The 20,657-nt window shown below is 40.1% G+C and overlaps 1 protein-coding gene across 7 annotated transcripts in view; it reads left to right on the forward strand.

Annotated features, from left to right (window-relative positions):
* The window catches only part of gne (glucosamine (UDP-N-acetyl)-2-epimerase/N-acetylmannosamine kinase), a 40,332-nt gene that overhangs the window by 1,101 nt on the left and 18,574 nt on the right, over positions 1-20,657 (forward strand). The window contains exon 2 of one of the 7 annotated variants that reach the window (XM_036583580.1): positions 18,018-18,041. The exons of 1 other annotated variant lie outside the window; for it this stretch is intronic. Coding sequence is in view for 1 of the 6 variants with exons in the window: in XM_036583578.1 (XP_036439471.1) it covers positions 10,137-10,169 (33 nt within the window). In the remaining 5 variants the exon portion in view is untranslated. Of the gene's footprint in view, positions 1-9,964; positions 10,170-15,464; positions 15,554-15,594; positions 15,850-17,297; positions 18,154-18,376; positions 18,801-20,657 lie in introns of those variants that run through there. 5 more of the 7 variants (XM_036583578.1, XM_036583582.1, XM_036583584.1 and 2 more) reach the window with 5 other exon arrangements.

Consider the following 20,657-nt stretch of genomic DNA (forward strand, 5'->3'; position numbering starts at 1 on the left):
TGTTTAAGGCAAGTAAACCTTTCCTCAGGGCGATCAACACCATAGATATACATACATAGATGCCACGTTGCCTGTTCTGGCGTCCGCCATGTTGGAGAGGTCAAGATCTGCTTGTGAACAAATTCACTTGTATTGAGAGGCGATGAGTCTCAGGATTAAATCAGCCACAACTTCCTTATTACTCAACTGATTTTCACCAAATTTGTCTTGTTATAATCCTCAGACACAGATTAATCTAGGCTGCACTGACTGCCCTCGGTAGTGCTCTGGTAGAAACTCAATCAGCAAATCCATCAGTTTGTGAATCGCTTCTAATCTTTATACACTTAAGGACGAAGCTAAAGTTGGCTTCCTAGTCTCCAGCTTCTTGTTTGAGTTTTCCAGTTCCACCTTAAATAGTACAGCAGTCACTTTCTGGTGCCTGAAGCTGCACCATTTAAGGTGCTATCTCTTAATTAAGACTTAGTATCTCATAATTTTGACTTGTTATCTCATATTAATGAAATCTTTGAATTATGACTCAGTATTTCATACTTATGACTTTCCATCCCATAATAATGAAATCATGTCAATCAGGACAATATCTCATAAATATGGCCTGCTATCTCATAATAATCAGATTATGTCTCTTAATTATGACTTAATATTTCATAATTATGACTTGCTATCTCATAATAATGAACTCCTATCTCATAATTATGACTTAATATTTCATAATTTTGACTTGCTGTCTCATAATGAGATTCTACCTCTTAATCATGACTCAATGTCTCATTTTACTTGCTATGTCATAACAATGAAATCCTATCTCATAATTATGACGTAATATCTGAGAGCAAGTATTATGAGATATTAAGTCATTAGTATGACTTACTGAGTCATTGAGAGAATCTCAATATTGTGAGATAACAAGTTATAATCATGACATAGTAAGTCATGAGTCATTACGAGAAAGTAAGTCATAATTATGGAAAACTTTCTCGTTATTATTTTCACTGTGAACCATTCTGACTCTACTAGTTTCTCTAGAGCGAGGCATTTCGCACCAAACCAGTCTGAGTGACTTTGTTTACATCTTTTCCAATTATGTAGATTTTTTTAAGGGGGCTCTTTTAATATCGACGTCTGCTCACTAACTAGTGAATACAGCCCACACAGTCCATACCCTTCAGATTGGACCTGGTAGAAAAGCCAGAGAGGAGCTTATGGACCTCCTGGAGGCCCACTGTCCTGCTCCCAACACACCTGATCCAACCACTCAACTCATTAACAGCTCCTGGTGACCATATGGGCAGTGTTCCTCCGAAATGTCCTGTCTTCTCTTTGAGATCTCAGGCTTCGTATTGGCTTGTCCATCCATCTTGTTGCTGGTCATGCTCTTCCTCTTTTACCTTCAGCTGTTCCAAGCAGAATTGTCTTTTCCAGTGAACTGGTTCTTCTCATAATGTGTCCAGAATAAGAGATTCAGTTTGGTTACCCCGCTTCGAGTGAGGGGTGAGGCTCGATTTGATCGAGGATCCATTAGTTTTGTTACTCTTGCCGTCCGAGTTTCTCTCTAAAGTCTTCATTCGATGGAATTGCATCATCATTGCCTTTGGTGTCGATGCACCAATCCAAATCTGTACTGATGTTGATACAGGGGTGGGAAATGTATGTAGTGAGATTTATATTGAAATTAAATAAATAGTTCAGGTGAAAATTGGTGGTTACTAGCTTCCATTTGTTGTTAGTCATGTTAGCATATTTGGGGAACCGTTGTCCTGCACAATTCGTGGCATTCCTTGCTGTTTCGAATATGCAGGTCCTTACCAAAGCCTTGATGATATACTTGATCGTGGGAAGAATGAATGTATGACGAATGAAACCCTCAGGTTTGGGCCAGAAAACCACTGCATTAAAATTGGAATTTCAGCGTAATTAAATGGTTAAGATGCAAAGTCATTCAGAGTGGTTTGGTGTGAAATGCTCTGCTCTAGAGGAACCTCACAGTGGTGGTGACAGGAACCAGGTCTGAAGAGTTAAATGCCACTCAAAGATTACTTTTTGCGCTTTCGGAGACGTCAAAGATGCTACAGTTATACACAAAAGTTCATGCTATGAAAGTGATTGGACAAGAGGAGTACGTTATCAATACTCTGCCTGATGTCTGAGACATTTGACAAGGTTTTTCAGTCTGGAACTAAGTTAATTACCCTTAAATAATAAGCTTACAACCATCTCAACATGAGAAATATTAGCTATATCGACTAGATTTAAGATCATTTCACTTGCCAAGGTGTTATTTTTGCATTGCACTCTGAATGACTTCATCTCAAGAGCTGCATTATGTGGAATTTTGGGGGAAAATCACTTGAATTCCTCTGAAGCTGCAACTCATTTAAAGGTTTCCCAGTAGATGGCACTGAATTTCTTCATTTGTACTTATTGCCTGTCTACGTTGGGTCTCACAAAGCGCCTTGATTCTATTTCCAGAGCTTTATTCATGAGGCACAGTGATCACACCCTGCACTGGCGATGAAATCATTGACACAGAGTCACTCTGTCACATAAAATAGGCATTTTTCAACAACGGTCTGTTAGTCTTTAAAAAAAAGAAATGCTCCATGTGAATCTGCTGCTGGCTGTTGTTTCCGTTTATGCCTAACCTTCCCAGTTGTTTTATATGTGCCAGCCTGGCCATGGGTTTGTTCTGAGGTCATCCTGCTTCCACCCAGTTGTTGTAATAGGGTGTAGTCTAGATTTGGGAAGATCTAAGAATAAGAACAGCTTCACCTTCAGAAGTCACTGTGAGTCACTATTATTTACTTTGGCTTGGATTTTATTCTGAATTATTTCTGTCTGGTGTAGATTTTTGCCATTTTTTTGGTGTGTTTCTCAGCCGTTTGCATTAGGATGTGAGGCCTACACTGATACCAGATCAGCTCTCTTTATCTGAGAATTTTATCTTAAGTTTCAGGCTTGGGGCAAAAAAATCAAAGCACCTTCGGTTCTTCTCTAAAGAGAACAAGGCCTGCCTAACCCTGTTCAGATAGAGGAACCCAAGGCCAGCACGTCACACAAAACACTCAAACAAAACACAGTTAGGATCAACATTCTTTAAACTGACTAGCGTTCAAGCCCCGGCTGTAGGGCCTCCTACACGACACTAAGCTGCTTGAGGCCTACAGTGCGGCTTTATAGTGAAGACTAGCCGATTAGCCCAAGACTTCACGCTAACTGCTTAAACACGCTGTGCATTGGTGCCTCTTAAGTCCAGCATTGTGTACAGTGAAACAGTTTTAATCATGCTGACAAAAATATTTGATGTGAATAAACATTGAAACACTGCTATCATTCAGACCTTGTTTTGCCGAATTAGTGACCAAAACATTACCTACCAGTCACAACTCTTACAGTGTAATTTTATTTTTTTCTATTTGAATATTATTTCTGTAAATTATGCTCCTTTGTTACAACGAAACACCTTATTTTGAGCGTATTGCCAAGGATGGGATTGAAAAATGTGAGATTGCATCTGCAGCTAGTTGTGACAGATGCTAACTAGGACCAAAAACAGTGGAAAGATACTTCTTTGTTCTCCTTTTTACCTAGAAAAGCCAACATGTTGGCACATCATTCAGTCAAAGAGGAAAATATCATGTAAAGGACATGGAGTCCCACGAACCATTTCACTGGTTAGCTCTAGTATTAGCACTGTTCGCTCATTAGCTCATTTAAAGCCTTTCATTACTTAAGCTTCCTCCTCATACGAAAATCTGTGTGTTCAGCCTGCGGTGGCTAAAATATTTCCCTTGGATTTTTATTTTCTCAAGGTTATGTTTTGTACTGTCAGGCAAAAAGATTCAAATTGTTACCACATTTGTTTGTGCATCTAATTTCTCAGCTTGCTCACTGTGATCATTTGAAAAGGGAAATGCGCTGCCCTGCTTTAGGCAGGTATACACTCCACTGTTCTGGCCACAATATTGCTGTCATGCATAAAAGCCAAAACTCATGAAAGAATATTTTGGAGGTGAGTTAAAACTGGTTTAGTTAGAAGTTAATGGGACATTGCATGACGGCAACTGATTTAGTCCCTTTGTGACTAAAGATGCCTAACAACAACCTCCAGCCAGTGTCAGATTTTGGAGGCTAGTCTGCCAATAGAAGAACAATATGGTTTAATATCCACCATGGCTAAAAATCAACAATAGGAGAATGACATGGCTAAAAATCTACTAGTACATCAAAATGGCAAAAAACACTGCCAATAGGAGAATGATATGACCAAATATCAACCAATAGGAGAATAACAAGACTAAATACCCACCAGTAGGAGAACAACATGGCTAAATATCTGCCAATAGGAGAACAACATGGCTAAATATCTGCCAATAGTAGAACAACATGGCTAAATATCTGCCAACAGGAGAACAACATGGCTAAATATCTGCCAATAGTAGAACAACATGGCTAAATATCTGCCAATAGGAGAATGACATGGCTGAAAATCCACCAATAGGAGAATGCTATGACCAAATATCAACCAGTAGGAGAACAACATGGCTAAATTTCCACCAATAGAAAAACGACATGCCTAAATATCTACCAATAGGAAAACAACTTCCAAAAAGTTCCACTTCCATTTCCAGAAAAGTTGGGACGCTGTTTAGAATGTAAATGAAAATAGAATGCAATGATATGCAAATCATGTAAACCATATTTTTAAAGGAAAATACTACAAAGGCAACTTAACAAATGTTGAAATTTAGAATTTTTATTGTTTTTTGAAAAATATATTTTCAAAATATATAATATATATACAGGGTTTAAATGATTTGCACATCGTTGCATTTTGTTTTTATTTACATTGTTCACAGCGTCCCAACTTTTTTGGAAATAGCATTGTAGAATGACGTGGCTAAAAATCCACCAACAGACGAACGGCACAGCTTTTACGGAGATTTCTGCGTAATCTTGTACAGTGTGACCTCACACAGTTCGCAGGGGGGTTTCTGTGTTTGTCTGAGTTTGTGTGTCCTAATCTTCAGGATATCTGTCAAACGTAAGAGCAGTGTCGGCCTGTTCTTTCTCACAGACGCACCAGATATGCGTCCTGTCTTTATCTCTGACCGTCCACACTGACTAGTCCCACCCAGACTGTAACCTCTCCACCCCTAATTCCTCAGCCTCCTCTTCAGTAGACCAAACAGTTTAAACAAGGAAAGAATGGCGCTGCACTGAAAATGAGGAATTTATAGCCAGAATTATGAAAAGATGTTTATTGTACAGGGTGATTTAAAAAGATTCATCTGATTTAAGATGAATTATTTCACTTGTAAATCATTACAGAACAGTGCAGTAAACTGTAAATGATTTAAATGAGCGTAAAGTTTATTGTGTAATTTTACAAGAGCTCAATATGAACCTCCTCCAGCTGTACGGACAACATCAACACCATAGTCAAATTCATCCTATACTCGATTGAGCATGTCGGGTGTCGCTGCACTCCTGGCTCGTTCAGTCTGATTTCAGAGATCATCCAGTGTTGTTGGAAGTGGTGGCACATCAACAGAATCCTTAACATACCCCCACAGAAAAAGTCAGATGGCATGAGATCTGGTGATGCTGGTGACCTTTTTCTTGGAACTGTTGGTACCCACGACGAATGCTGTGAGCTGTTGAAGGTTCACTGCCACACTGACAGTCAGAAACTCTATGACCCCCTCTTTCAATTGGATTGTGATTGGTTCCTAGGCGCCTCACGGTTGTAAAAATATTGCCCTTTGAAATCGGACGAATCTTTTTGAATCACTTTTGTTTTGCCTTTATACCAGACAAACCAGGGAATGATGTAAAGAGATCCTTGTTCTTTATGATAGCCAGCTAGATTGATCCTGCTGACTCACATCTGGATGTGCATTTTTTTAAATTATAAACAGTGGATTTGATGTGAATATGTGTGTCTTAGCATGAGACACATGACTTCCTGGCAAATGAGTTAAAATCCTGTTCAGCGTTTCCAAAACCCTACATACCTGTACATTTGAACAGCCACACAAACAAATAATAGTCCTTTCTGTCTTCTTCAGTGAAATTATTCTGGACTGTTGGACCAGCTCTTCAAGTTCTTTGCGGTGTGGTTCCGGTTCTCGCGTCGTTACTGAGCAGAAGGCTTTCTGAGTTCTATTTGCAGTGGCCCGGGGCGGGAGGTCAAGTTTAGTAAGAAAACAAAGGCCCACATCATTGATATTTATTTATGTGTAAGCAAAGGAATCGTTGGCTACTAGCACTCCCAGCATTAATGCAGCAAATTATACTCTTTAAAACAATGTTAACGTATTTTAAACATTAACACCATCGACAGTAGTGCAGGCCAAAGCCCAGCTGCAGCGCGCTGTATGTTCCTATGATAGAATTTGAAAGCGTAGGCCTCTTGTTCAAATGCAGATTTTAAAACTAATCAATCAACAAGCAGCAAACTAACAAAAGCAGCAGCTGGGTGGAGCTCCAGTTCCCCTCGGGAGCCTCCACTGTAACAAGAATCCACGAGCTGTGTGAAAAAGAGTGAGACTACAATCACAGAGGCGTTCAGCCGTCGACTGTGTGTATAATACAATCTCTCTAGAGAAGAGCGATGACTGAAGACTAAGTGACTGAAGGTAAATTTACAGAGGTTTGTTTCGGAAAATCCCAGATTGTTTCATGTGTTCTTCCAACTAGAGGACAGTATCATGATGTCACTGTGACTACCGTCCTGGACAGGGTGGGGATTGTTCCTATGTTATTTTAATATGCTGGATTTTTGGTTTTGGTATTTAGTTTTGTTCTGGTTCCTTGTTTTGGTTGCTTTTTTACTGCTATATTTATACTGATATATCCTGAAGTGAGATTGTTTGTGGTGTTCTATGTTCCCATTTTCAGATTCACTGACAATCAAACAGGCTTTATGAGTGATTTTAATCTCTTAAATGTCTCTTAATCCTCACTCCTATAAATGAACTATAACTCAGGCAGTTGACATTTTTTAAATTATAAATATTTTTTATTTATTTTATTTTTTATTTATTTTTGTTAACGCACAACAGACCAAACATGGTGAGTAGTAGGATACAGAAAATAAAATAAAATAAACCAACAAACAAAACAGTGCAGGGAAAGTACAAAAAAGCCCAAAGGCCTTGCATAGGTACGTTCCCTATCTAATTAACTTATATTTAGATACGTTTTCTGCTTAAACAGAAATAGGATGCAGATTGTTTCTTGCCAAAGTACACCAAGAAATTTAGTACAGTGGATACGGGATATATTGTTGTTGGACATGTATACTGACAGGAGGATATCAATTCATTTTTTGTTTCTTAAGAGTAAAGAGCATGTAAGAGCTTTTCTTGATGTTAACAGATAATTTGTTACCTTCAAACAAGGTGTTGATCTTAACTAGTTTGGTATTAATCGTTGAAATTAGTCTGTAGCCGTCTCTGTCGGATAGAAAAATGTTGGTGTCATCAGCAAGTAAAATAAAAAACGGTGTCTCAGCAGACAGAAACAGGCCATTCACATACATTAAAAACAGTAAAGGTCCCAGTATTGACCCTTGAGGAACTCCATGTTTAATAGTCTTTAGATCAGACATGGAGTTTGACCATGAGACCGACTGTTTTCTATCTGATAAGTAGTATGTGAACCAGTCTAATTCTGTGTTGTGCCATGGTAATGAAGTCTTTATAATAATATATTATGGTTAACTGTATCAAATACTATGGATAAATCTATGAAGATTCCTGTGGTTATTTCCTTAGTGTCAAGTGCCTTTGAATTTTTTTCAATTCATTGAATAAGAGCCATAGATGTAGAGCGTTGGTCTCTGAATCCATGTTGATGTTGGCACAGCAGTTTGTATTTTTTTAGTTGGTTATAGACTGTTTTTTCAAAGACTTTAGAAAGAGAAGGAGGGATAGAGATTGGCCTGTAATTGGAGAACATGGATGGATCATCTGATTTTTAATTAGGATTATTTAAACCCATTTTAAGTGGTCAGGAAACATACCAGAGTTTAAAGGCTGGTTGATAATGTGAAGTAAATGCTCAGAGATGTATTAGAAGCATTTCTTGACCAGACCTGGTCTTAGCTCATCAAGCCCTGCTGAAATGAGCTTGAGGTTATTATGTCGCTCACGTTCTCTAATGTTGCCTGTTGGAATTTGAGGGAATTCGGTACTGGGTTTCCATGGCATGGATGGAAATGTAAAACAAAGATATGCTGGCAGCTAATTAAGGCCAAATATAGACAAAAACGTTATTAAATGCATTTGCAGTGTCCAGTGGGTTGGTAATGCTTTGGTGATTGTCACGTTTAAGTTCAGTCGTTGGACTAGAATGGTTACTTTGTTCATAAGTTTATTGAAAGTTCTTTATGTGCTTTTCATATCATTATGGTTTGTCTGGAATTTGTTTAGGTAGTATTGCTTTTTTGCGTTTAATTAGTAGCTTGTCACGAAAAGTTGTGTAGACTTTATGCTTTAGTGGTGAGGAATTTGTTAAGTAATCTTTGTAAAGTATTTTTCTTATTTCTTTTTTAAGACTCTAGTAAGCCAAGATTTCCGAGTTTTATTTGTGCACATAGATTGCTGTGGAAAGGACAAACTGAGCTCTTGGTTAATACATTTACAGTTATGGCATTTAGCAGACGCTCTTATCCAGAGTGACTTACAGTTTGATCATTTTACACAGGTAGGTGAAGTTAGTGTTGGGAGTCTTGCCCAAGGACTCTTATTGGTATAGTGCAGGGTGCTGCCCAGGCAGGGGATTGAACCCCAGTCTACAGCGTAGAAGGCAGAGGTGTTACCCACTACACTATACCAACCAAAGAATGTAGGCCTCATCAGCAAACAATCTCTTAGCATACAGATAAAGGTCATTCACATAGATTAAAAACAGTAAAGGTCCCAGTATTGACCCTTGAGGAACTCCACGTTTAATAGTCTTGGGATCAGAGATGGAGTTTGACCATGAGACCCACTGTTTTCTAATCTAATAATTAACTTCTGAACCAATCTAACCAACCACATAATAGTTTCATTGAAAGCTGAGAATGCTTTATGAAATTTGGGTACAGTAATAACATTTTCCATGACCCATTCGAGACATGGTTGATGAACCTAGTAATAGTTATGCAGCTGTAATCTTTTCACATAATTTATGGTTGAACTTTGGGATGATAGCGAACATTGGTAGGTGATCAGAGATGTCTTTAACCAGAATCTCTCTGGTACTGGTCATTGTAGAGTTTATCATATTGTCGATTAATGTGGCAGAGCTAGGTGGTATTCCTTTTGGTTGGTTTAACAGAGGAGAGAACGATGATACATTTGGCTGATTGATGAAATGAGCTGACTGTTTGCTCATGAGGTCAATATTATAGCCAACCATCAAGGAACCCAGTTTGTTTTACTGTGATTTTACTAAGAGTGTTAATGATACAGCAAACGCTTCAATGTTCGAGTGAGGGGGTTTGTAGAGACAGCCAATAATTATGTTCCTCTCAGAAGGCAACAGCTTTTAGAGTTCAATAAAGGCTGCTTCAGCCTCATTACCCATTGAGTTAACTAGGCCGGATCGCACGGTTCTAATAGAGATACACCACCTGCTCTATCCTTTCTACTGTGTGTGTGTGTGTGTGTGTGTATTTCTGTATACAGGTATTAAGAGCCATTAAACTAGACCCACTGTTACTGTTACTGGACCAGTGACCACTGAGAAAGTTCCACAGTTCCAGTTTTCAGCTGCCAAAAGCTCTGGTAGGCCGACTTGTTGGGTGTAGGCGATGTAACACTTCACTATTTCTCACTCTAGGCCGGAAAGAAGGCGGCTCATGCTGTATTTGAGCACCCCCCCTCCCTGCTTGGGAGGATATGAGGGTGGAGCTTCCTCTGCTACCCTCTCCACAGGCCATCCAATAAGAACGTGAGGCCCTTTTTTTTTGCTCCACCCACTGCCAGGGTGGCTGCTTTGTATGAGTCTTTCTCTCTGTCTCTCTCTCCCTCTCTTTCTCTCTCTCTCTTTTTAATGGCAGAACAGAGCCAGAACCGAGAGAGAAAGAGAGTGAGAGACTCTGGCTTTGACAGGCGAGCAGAGGAAGAGGATCTTAACTAAAAATGTTGCGGGGGCTCGACGCTAGAAACCCACATGTGAGTCAGCTGCCATGTTGCTTTCTTCTTCTGCTGTCTTTCCACTCTCTGTTTCTGTCTCTGTCCTTCCATCTCTCCCTCTCACACCGCCCTCCCCCTTTCTTTCTCTTTGTCTTCCCTCCCCCGCTGTAATGATCACGCTCAGGCCTGAAATCTTGTGATGCTTCCAGGAACAGGGATGCCGGACTGTTGGGGAGGAGTGGCTCTTTCTGAGTCTCATGATGGCCAGGATGCTGTTAGCGTAGCTAGAGGCTATGTGCAGTGCTTTTGTGCTAGTACTCATGCTGATTTCTGCTTTATTGTATTGTAGTGACACTTTTCAGCCTCTAAATTCAGCCAATATTTGAATTTTTACACCTATTTTCATTCATTATATTGAATTTCTACAGCTGCCACAGGACATTCGGTCATGCAAAACTGTGACAGATCACATACCAACCTAGCTATTACTCAAGGTGTGAGGAGATATGCAGTTGTGATGGCTATCAGGCCATCATGAAGCAAGAACTCCCACGTGCACAGGTAGAGAAAAGGAGGTGGAACGCCATGTTGCATTGTCTTGTACAATAAGGAAATTTCAGTGGTTTGTACGTAGTTCAGTGGTTGAGATGTAAACAAGGCCGTTCAGGGTTCCTTGTAGAGAAACGTTCTGATTTCTTTGCAGTGATAGTGACAGGAATCAGTACTTGCGATAAAATAACCATTTTATTTACCATCCAAAACCACCAGTGAACCTACGTATGCGCATGGGTTTAATATGGAATGTTGATGATGGTAAAATAGTGGAAAATCTGAAAAAGGAAGTTTTTTTGGGGACTATTTTGCCTCACAACACCCTGCATCTATCCCTCCTCCATGAATGGTTTATATAATACATTTTAGGTGGGCTAAGTGATATAACCTCCAGATCAAGACATTTTCTCGGTACACAATACACATATACACAATATTTTGTTTTGCTGACGTTTGATAAGTTGAAACAGACCAAAAAAAAAAAACTAGGTTTTAAAAATACTATCAAAAGTTGTGAGTACAGTGAACGCTTTACATTCCATGCGACATTAAATCCAGTTGAACAGGGTACTCTTTGTTATGAAGCATGCAGTTAGTGTTCCTTAAGTACTGACCTGACCTGCAATATGCTCAGAAACGCCTACTATTACTTCTAATTCTGGTCTGAAACTGTCTCGAAACCATCGTAAAACAACGTCTCAGGCATCAGGCAGTGAATTCATAACCATTTCATGTAAATATCTTTCTGTGAGGGAGCTTTTAGAGGTGGATGTCTGGTTCCTATCATCACCACTGTGAATGATTCTGACTCTTTCTCTAGAATGAAGCATTTCCCAAGCTCCACATGTTCACGTTTAATCGAGAACAGCCAAAATTATTCATATTTACCAGTGTTGGCTTAGTGCTAACACGCTCTTAAAGGTGTTTCTTCTAGTTTTTAATCAAGTTTTTGACATTTACAGCCCGAGCTGAAGGCCTAGCTCTTATAGTCACAGTTCATCACATGGAAATTTCATTATTCAAGTTACCAAACCCTATCAGTGTTAGTGCACAGTGCTGTTTTGTTAGCAAATGGGAGAAAAATGCTAGCCTCTTCAGTTCTGATGCTAACACAGATTAGACTGTTTATTCAGCGTGTTATCATTGATCTTTGACATGCCGTTGCTTTGTGCTCCAACTGTTTCGGCATGTTGGACAACATCTTTGTTTGCAAGACAGTTTCCAGGTTAAGTGGTCCATCTGTCCATATCATAGCTGTTAAACGTGTATCCTGGTTTAATGCAGTGTGGCCTGCTCTGCAGGTGAGAGGTTTACTTTATAGGAGAGGTCCACTTACCTGGATTAGACCAATAATTGGAAGATATTTGTCTAGATAGTTACACTTAAACTGTCCAAACACAGTGGAAAATGATGCAGATGGCCTCTTTCACATGGGTGGCCATGTGGAACTTCCTCTAGCGCATCCAGCAAAACCACAGCTTGTGACTTTCAGCCTGGTATCAAATATCATATTGATATTTCTGCTCTTAACAGTAACTAGAAAATTCTTTGATTATTTGATTCTCGTTTTTCAGTTCCTTTTCTTTCGCCCTCCGTCAACAAGAGACAAGCCATTTCTTCTTTCCAAATAGAGGCCATATCGCCCCCCCCTTGCACTTCCTGGAGTGTGTTACAGTCTGTCAGAATGACTGTGTGGATTATGTGAACCTTATAGAGCTCTTTTAAAGAAAAGCATAGTCATATCGCGTCCTACACTTCGGCCCAATCCCGTTTCTTATTTTTACCCCTAGCCCTTGTTTTCATGTTGTCATGAAGTCAGATATTCACCAGCTTCTCGTTCAAACTTTCCCGTTCCACCTTAAATGGTGCAGCAGTTGTGACACCTGAGGCGCTGGAATGCAGCTGCTGCACCATTTAAGGTGGAGTGGGACATTTAGCTAGCTAGCTACCGAGACATCAGCATAATACTAGTGATTTTTTATGCTTGTTTGGAAGAAAATGACCAAAATACACTGAAACGACATTAAACTAAGATAAAACAATTATAGTAATAATTTTTAATGGAGAAAATTCCCACATTTGTGGGTTTTTTGGTCTCTTGTTCAGCCATCTTGCCATTTTCTTTTTTTTTTTCATAATACTCTGTTTGGAGTCTGAAAAACCTCCGTTGTAGCCCGAGGGCGATGTAGCCCCTAACACTTCGCCCTACCCCTCTATCTCAACGAAAATCAGGACAGCCTACCCCTAGATGTGAACGCGGAAAACAGAGGGCTAAGGGCTGCGTGGTAGGGGCGAGGGGTGAGATGGGACTGGGCCTTCCTGTAGTGTTTTACAGTCTGTCAGAATGACTGTGTGGATCACATTAACATTATAGAGCACTTCTGGTTCATCACTGGCCTCGTGATAATTTCACGGTGTCGCAGAATGGATTTCATTAATTCCACAACAAATTATCTGACACTGAAAGGCGGTGCATGTGTATGAATTTCATAAGTTGTGGAATTTGAATGGGGCCTCATTACAGAGCCTTTGTTAATATCTCTAAGCGTGTCTAAGTAAGAGCGCTAATCTACACTCCCTGAAAAAAGGTATGAAACTGTCACTGGGGCAGGACCCCTCTTGTCACTGGGGTTCCCAGTCTGGGCATAGGTAGACAGCAAAATGACAGATTGCCCTTGTAGGATCAATACAGTAAATAATAATAAATATGAAAATAATAACAACAAAGTGATGCCTGTAGGCCGGTTTAAACTCGCAAAGAAAAGTAGCTTTTCAGGAGTTGTCAGCCGATCTTTATCACGTCTTCTGTGGCTCATTAGCTCTTTCAGCCTTAGGCCTCAGATTTCAAGTCTGCCTCTTTTTTGTCAGAGGATTTCAAAGCAGTCATTGTGATGTTTCTCATTGAAGGTAAAGAGTTGTTTACTGCCCTGTAATGATGGTTACTGAGCTTTCTTCCCTTTTGTCTGTTAAGAATGGGGGGCAGGAGGGGCCCAACCCACAGGACTCTCAGATGGCCTGGCTCAGATGTTTTAAGAGTGCCATAACGTGGTTAGTTAACTGGTGTTGCACCCATCGTCAGCTTAGCGTGAGCAATATTACAGCATTATTACGATAAATTATGATGCTCTTTTCTGAGTAGATGATGGGTCTCATCAGTATTTCTAGCACCAGGATCAACTCTGTGTATCATAAAGACAGATTTAAGGTCCTTCAAAGGTTCTTTAGTACAGAAAATGGTTCTATATAGAACCATGAACACTCAAAGAACCATTTGCATGGTCTTCTTCAGATTGATGGGAGAATATGCTGTAGATGGTTCTATATATAGCCTTTTTGAGAAGGTTCTATATAGCATCAAAAAGGGTTCCACGCTCTTAAAAAAAGTTGGTTCTTTACAGATTCTTTAGCAAAGAAAATGGTTCTGTATAGAACTGTGAACACTCAAAGAACACTTTGCATGACTAAAGGGTTGTTTACATCATGAAAGGGTTCTTGGAGAATGTGCTGTAGATGGTTCTTTATAGTACTTTTGGAATTGGGCTCTGTGTAGCACCGAAAAGGGTACTTCTATTGTAACAAGCTTGATATCGTAACAAAAGCAGAACCTGTTTAGTGCTATATGGAACCCATTTGAAAAGGGTTCTATATAGAACGATCTACAGCACATTCTCCATCAGTCTGTTGGTTCTGTGTAGAACCATGAACATTCAAAGAACCCTTTGCATGATAGGGTTCTTCAGATTGATGGAGATTGTGTTGAAATTTTGAAAAGGATTCTATATAGCACCAAAAAGCGTTCTTCTGTTGTACCAAGCTTGATATTGTAACAATAGTAGAACTCTTTTGGATGCTAGATACAACCCTTTTCAAAAAGATTCTATATAGAACAACTATCTGTACTAAAGAACCCTTGAAGAACCATCTTTTAAGAGTGTAGACCAATGCATTAGAGTGGCAGATCTTATTAATTGTGCTCCACTTATGTCTCCAGCAGGGCATTGTTAATGATGTGTGAAACATTTGAAGCGTAAATTTCCTCTATGTAGATTATCTGTGCCTGTCTTTATATATAATTTGCTTGCGCTGCTTATGACAGCTGAATTGTATTGTAACTTCGGTGGCCGATCTGTCGAAGCATCTTTGTAAGATTTATGTTTTAATGTTAAAGAAATTAGATGATCATAATTTCATGTTAAAGAACTCAGACTGTCATAATTACAGTCATAATCAAGCATAACTGGCTGTGTTCAGAGTAAAGGCAGTGATGGTGACAGGCCTTTTAATGCTGCTTACTGTTGAAGGGATGTAGGTTATCTCTGTAAATTGAACGTGTATCTTTTTAATGTAGAACATTTTGCTTACAGCTAGGACTGATGGTTCTTTGGCGTTTATGTCTCTGTGAAGCTGCTCCATGTTCCCTGAGAAGGACGCTGTGACCTTGGATAAGGACTTGTTTATGCTCATCTCCAGTCTGTCCTATCAGACATGGCGGCGGCCTGTGGTTCAGGATCTAGAACTGGGTATCTCCATCGTAGTGTAACTGGGCGACCGGTGACCATTTGGGAACCTTCAAGACCTTCAGCCTGACTGAGAGCGACTCTCGCTAACGTCATTGAGACCCGCATGAGGGACACTATCTTTGACTGAATCTCGCCAGTGACACTGTGTTCAGTTTCAAGCCTGCATTAAGATAGTTTTGATTTGTCGTGGTGTATCAGCAGTTGCATACGTAAACAGTCTAATCTGACATGTAATCTGCACTGTGATTGGCAGTTTCTTTGTAAACAATGGACTGAAATGACTGCTGTGCTTTTCCATGTGCTTTTCAGTTGGTACTGATGTGTCTGAGTAACTCTGAAGTAAAGTAACGAGTAAGTGAGACGACTTTTTCTAGGAAGTAACCACTAATCTAATTTTATTGCACTTTGAGAGAAGCAATAAGTAATGGATTACTTACACTGAAGAGTAACACTGATAGAAACTGCTTAAAAACTGCTTGAAACTGCTCATCTTAAAGCTGTTTCCTGGAACATCATGTTTTCCTGATGCTCAGATCTGCTTAAGACTTAATTGCTGCATAAACTGCAGTCACCACAGATGATTTAGAGCTTGTTTGTTACATTTCTGAAGACCACCTGTCGGCCCGTGGAACGTCTGGATTTATACTGTAGGTGGTTCTGTATTATTTATCGTAAAACAGTCTCAGACATCAGTCAGCGTGTTTGGAACCATATCATGTAATAACTTGCCGTGGTGGAGCTTTTAGAGGCATTGAACTCTTCGGACGTCTGGTTCTAAACGAGAATGACTTTGTTTACATCTTAACCATTTAATTCAGCAGTTTTTTTTGAAAAGTCAGTGAAGTTCTGCTTTAAAAACCTTTATTTTTAAGATTGTATTTAGTGTTTTTCCTGTTCTAACCCGATTCAGCTCTTCAGCTCATGTACAAACTCGATTAGAGTTGTGTCCGGTTTATTAGAGCATAGTAGACTCCTATCGCACTATTTGCGGTGTGATTTCTCTCTGTTTGTTTCTCTTGCGTAACACCCATGTCTCGGTGCTCTACCCATCAATCATTGTTGAAGCTTTCCCTGCAAATATGATCTCACTGATGACCTCAGCTTGGGCCATGGCTGGGAGAGGTGTTGCTGCAATGTGAGCTTTGTAAGACTTTCTGGGGGAAAATGTTACTATGCAGTATTTTAGGTTTTTGTGATTAAATGTTGGGATATTTGACAAAAACGACAAGCAGTCAGTAAAGGTCAGAGACCTTCCATTAAAAACAGTGATGAAATACAAGTTATACATTTTTCAGGGGATGTGTGAAGAGATTAGATACACCGATCAGGCGTAACATTCTGACCACCTCCTTGTTTCTACGCTCATTGTCCATTTTATCAGCTCCACTTACTGTATAGGTGCACTTTGTAGTTCTACAATTACAGACCCCCATGGACCCTCACAGAGCAGGTACTATTTGGGTGGTGGATCATTCTCAGCACTGCAGTAACACTGACGTGGTGGTGGTGTGTTAGTGTGTGTTGTGATGGTCTGAGTGGATCAGACACAGCAGTGCTGCTGGAGTGTTTAAACACTGTGTCCACTCACTGTCCACTCTATTCGACACTCCTACCTTGTCGGTCCACCTTGTAGATGTAAAGTCAGAGACGATAGCTCATCTGCTGCTGCACAGTTTGTGTTGGTCATCCTCTAGTCCTTCATCAGTGGTCACAGGACGCTGCCCACAGTACACTGTTGGCTGGATATTTTTGGTTGGTGGACTATTCTCAGTCCAGCAGCGACACTGAGGTGTTTAAAAACTCCAGCAGCACTGCTGTGTCTGATCCACTCAGACCAGCACAACACACACTAACACACCACCACCACGTCAGTGTTACTGCAGTGCTGAGAATGATCCACCACCCAAATAGTACCTGCTCTGTGAGGGTCCATGGGGGAATACCTTGACTCATCAAAACACCCACAGACGTATCTGTGATTGGTCAGGAAGCTCATTGCCCACCATAAAGCATTTAGTGATCGGTTGGAGGCTCATTCACACGTTGCACCCTATATCAGTATTGAGATGGAGAATATTGCGCTAAGGAGTGATACATTGTGAGGGTGTAGGTTGGGAGCAAGACCAGTATCTCCTCAGGATATTTGTTCATATCTAAATGACCGGTGTAGGTCGTATAGGAGAAACTATGAAGATGTGATGGTTGTAGCTCAAGGCTGTTTGCTCTTGGATGTGGTTGTCACTGTTGGTTTTACTTGCTATCAGCAAAGATGAGGTTATGATTAACTGTTTAAGCAAATAAGATTGTCATTTGAGACTTTGTCCACAGGCCTTTGCGTGCAGATCGTGGTTGAGCTTCACAAAAATGTGGAATAAGATCTAGAAAAGTTTATTTTGTAGTGCAATTTCATCACAGAAGCAGGACTTGGACAAAGGTGTGAATTCTGAGTCAGTTGGAATTGATATTTGTACCCAAACCACCTACATCAGAGAAAGATGAACTCCAGAGAAAGATTGAACTTTGGACTTAAAATGACCAATCGAAACCCTTTAAAGTGAGGATGATGGTGCTTTTGTTGACATACTGACATCATTGGTTGACTAGCCAATGGTAAAATGACTGAAATCTTGGAAATGGCACAAATTTGGCGACCTTGGACCATGTATTGCTCAATAACCCAGCCTACATAAAAGTTAAAAATAAAGAAATGACAACAGTGAGCTTGGCAAGCTGAGAGTTAGATTAATTCCACAGTGACTAAAGCTGTATTTTCCCTCTATTTTTTTTGTTCTTCTTTTGTTTTTCATGCCTGAAGGGTTCCCATGACAGGAACACACATGTAAGTACAGTAAGCCACAACCTGGCAACCCTGGCATGGAGATCCAAGACCTGCATTTTTTGAAGGAATACTTCATTCAGCTGTAATAAAGTCTAGCGTCCAGTCAATCAGTGTAAGTTTCCATTCTAGTACACGTTTGTGTTCTAGGTCTTATATACAAGGCTAACGGTATCGCCGTTAGCTTTCATTCATCAGCTCTGATCGGATTTTTGGGATGAAGTATTCCTAATGTGAGCAACATTGCATGATTAGAAGTGCACAGTGGAGCTGAAAGACATGCCTGGGTTGTGAATCGATGGCTTGCGCTAACATGCATCGCAGCTGGACTGAAGAGAATGTACATTTAGCTTTCCGAGCCTCGTTATCAAACGTTTGGCACTGCGGTCACTCACTTCTAGGCCGTACAGCTAGCCTGCATGACCTGGACGTGAGAGCTATTGTACTGCATGCTATACTGTACCCTTGATTTCCAGGCAGTTATATCATCTGAATAAACAGTGACGCTGTAGTAGAGTCTGAGTCATGCTTGCTAGAGGTCAGCTGCTAGCTGACCCATCAGAAACCTGAACCGGGCTTTCTCAAAAGGTCCATAGCCGAACAATTTGGGGAGATCTTTCAGAGCAAGTGTTCAAAGTTCTTCAGTGGTCACCAACCCTGGTCCTGGAGATCTACCTTCCTGGAGTCTGTTCCAACTCCAACCTGCCACAGCTAATTTACTTCTTCAGAAGTCTTTGATTGGCTGGATCAGATACATTAGCGGTTAGTAATTATTAATTACTAGGTAAAGAATGTTTAAAGTAAACTCTGCAGGAAAGTAGACCTCCAGCTCCAGGGGGAGGGTTGGTGACCACTGTTCTGTACAAACTGTAGCTCTTGACCAGTCCTAAACTTTCAAGTGATTTTATTAACGTTTTAAACAAATAGACTTCTTTTTCCTAAAAACATAGCAGTGCCTGAAATGGTTGATGTCTAACTCAAAGATGAGATGGACTGTAGATAAAGTTGCTCCAGAAAAGCTAAAAAGGATGTCTGCCTTAAAATACACAGTGGAAATCCGAGCAGCTGCAGCAACTCAAAAAGAACTGCCACAAGACTGAAAAAGTCTGGAGGAAAACTAAATTAAGTGTATATTATGCAATTCTAAAAAGTTGCATTGCCACTTATACAAAAGTTGCATTGCCACTCTGTGAAAGCAGAGGCAGTGACACCTTTCCAAGATAATAAATGGAAATAGCAACAACCCAAAACTGTTTTGAAAATTGGGTAGGCTTTTCTGGAACTGTCTTAAAGTGGTTTCATACATATCTAAAAGGTAGAGAGTACCTTGTTGGTCTAGCTGAGCATTGCACCAGTGTCTATGACATACTTTATGGTGTTCCACAGGGTTCTGTAGTAGGCCCTCTTCTTTTTTCTTTGTACATGCTTCCTTGATGTTACAATAACGTTTATATTTCTGTTTGTTATTATTACCATTTTTATCAAACAGCTACTTCTTTGAATTGTTGTTTTTTTGTTTGCTTTCACTGTTTTGCATACATTATTTCGATGCTTCATGACAACACAAGTCACTGGAACGTTCTCAGAAACACTTTCTATTTCGACAAAGTAGTTTCTTCCTTGCAGGTATGAACTGAACCATTTTAGGACAGTTCCTGAGAGACCAACCCAGTTCTCAAGTCTGTCTATCAGAATTTTATGGGCAGTGGTATCAAAGGCCATTCAGGTCAAGGTGGGGGTGTATGTTTACTCCCAGGGCTAAATACCACCATAGCTCTTTTTTAAATAACCATACATCAGTATTATACGTTTAAGGAAACCTTTGAACGGGTTCCCAAGGTCATGTTTAGGCTTATGGTTCATCTTAGGTCAAACATTGACAGTAAACAGTTGATTTTTCAATAGAAATGCTCTTGCCCTCCATTAGGTTAGCTGCAGTGAGCTAATTAGCTACCTAAACAGTACAAATTATGTTTGTGAATAATTGCCTAACCTTAGGTTTACAAAATGAACCACTGAATACTGTTTAGCTTGCTAGCTAGAACCCTAGCAAAGTAAAGTAAAGCTGTAGTTTACTGCATAAAGCCCAGTTTGAACTCATCAGAATGTCATAGTTTTTAAATATAAAGTGGTGGATGAAATGGACATTGCATCAAGAGACCCTGGGATGAAGCCATCAATGCTATCTTTAAAGCAATAATTAAAGGTTCAGTGTGTAAGAATTAGTGGCATCTAGTGGTGAGGTTGCAGATTGCAACCAACTGATTCCCCCTCCCTCACCCCTCCCTCTCCAAGCGTGTAGTAGAACCTGCGGTGGCCGTCAGGTTTTCTGCCATCGCCTGTCCTGGTTTTGTTTTGCTTCTTCATGTTTTTTTTGCTTCTTTGTCAGCGAGGATTCGCCCTCCCTCGCTTTTTCTTTGGCTAAATAAAAAGTAGGAACAAAATTAAAGTTCTCCGACTTCTCAGAACACAAAGTGGTTAGCCAGCACTGGCAGCCGTTTCAACGTACAAACCAAAAGGCGCTCTCTAGAGCCGTTGTTTGGTTTGTCCATGCAAATTGTTTTTCCACTGAATTATTCCTTCAACTTTAGCTTGACCCAGCTTACCCCACTCCAGGAT

The sequence above is a fragment of the Colossoma macropomum genome, unplaced genomic scaffold (assembly GCF_904425465.1).
Source record: "Colossoma macropomum unplaced genomic scaffold, Colossoma_macropomum, whole genome shotgun sequence".
In the NCBI taxonomy this organism is placed as follows: Eukaryota; Metazoa; Chordata; class Actinopteri; order Characiformes; family Serrasalmidae; genus Colossoma; species Colossoma macropomum.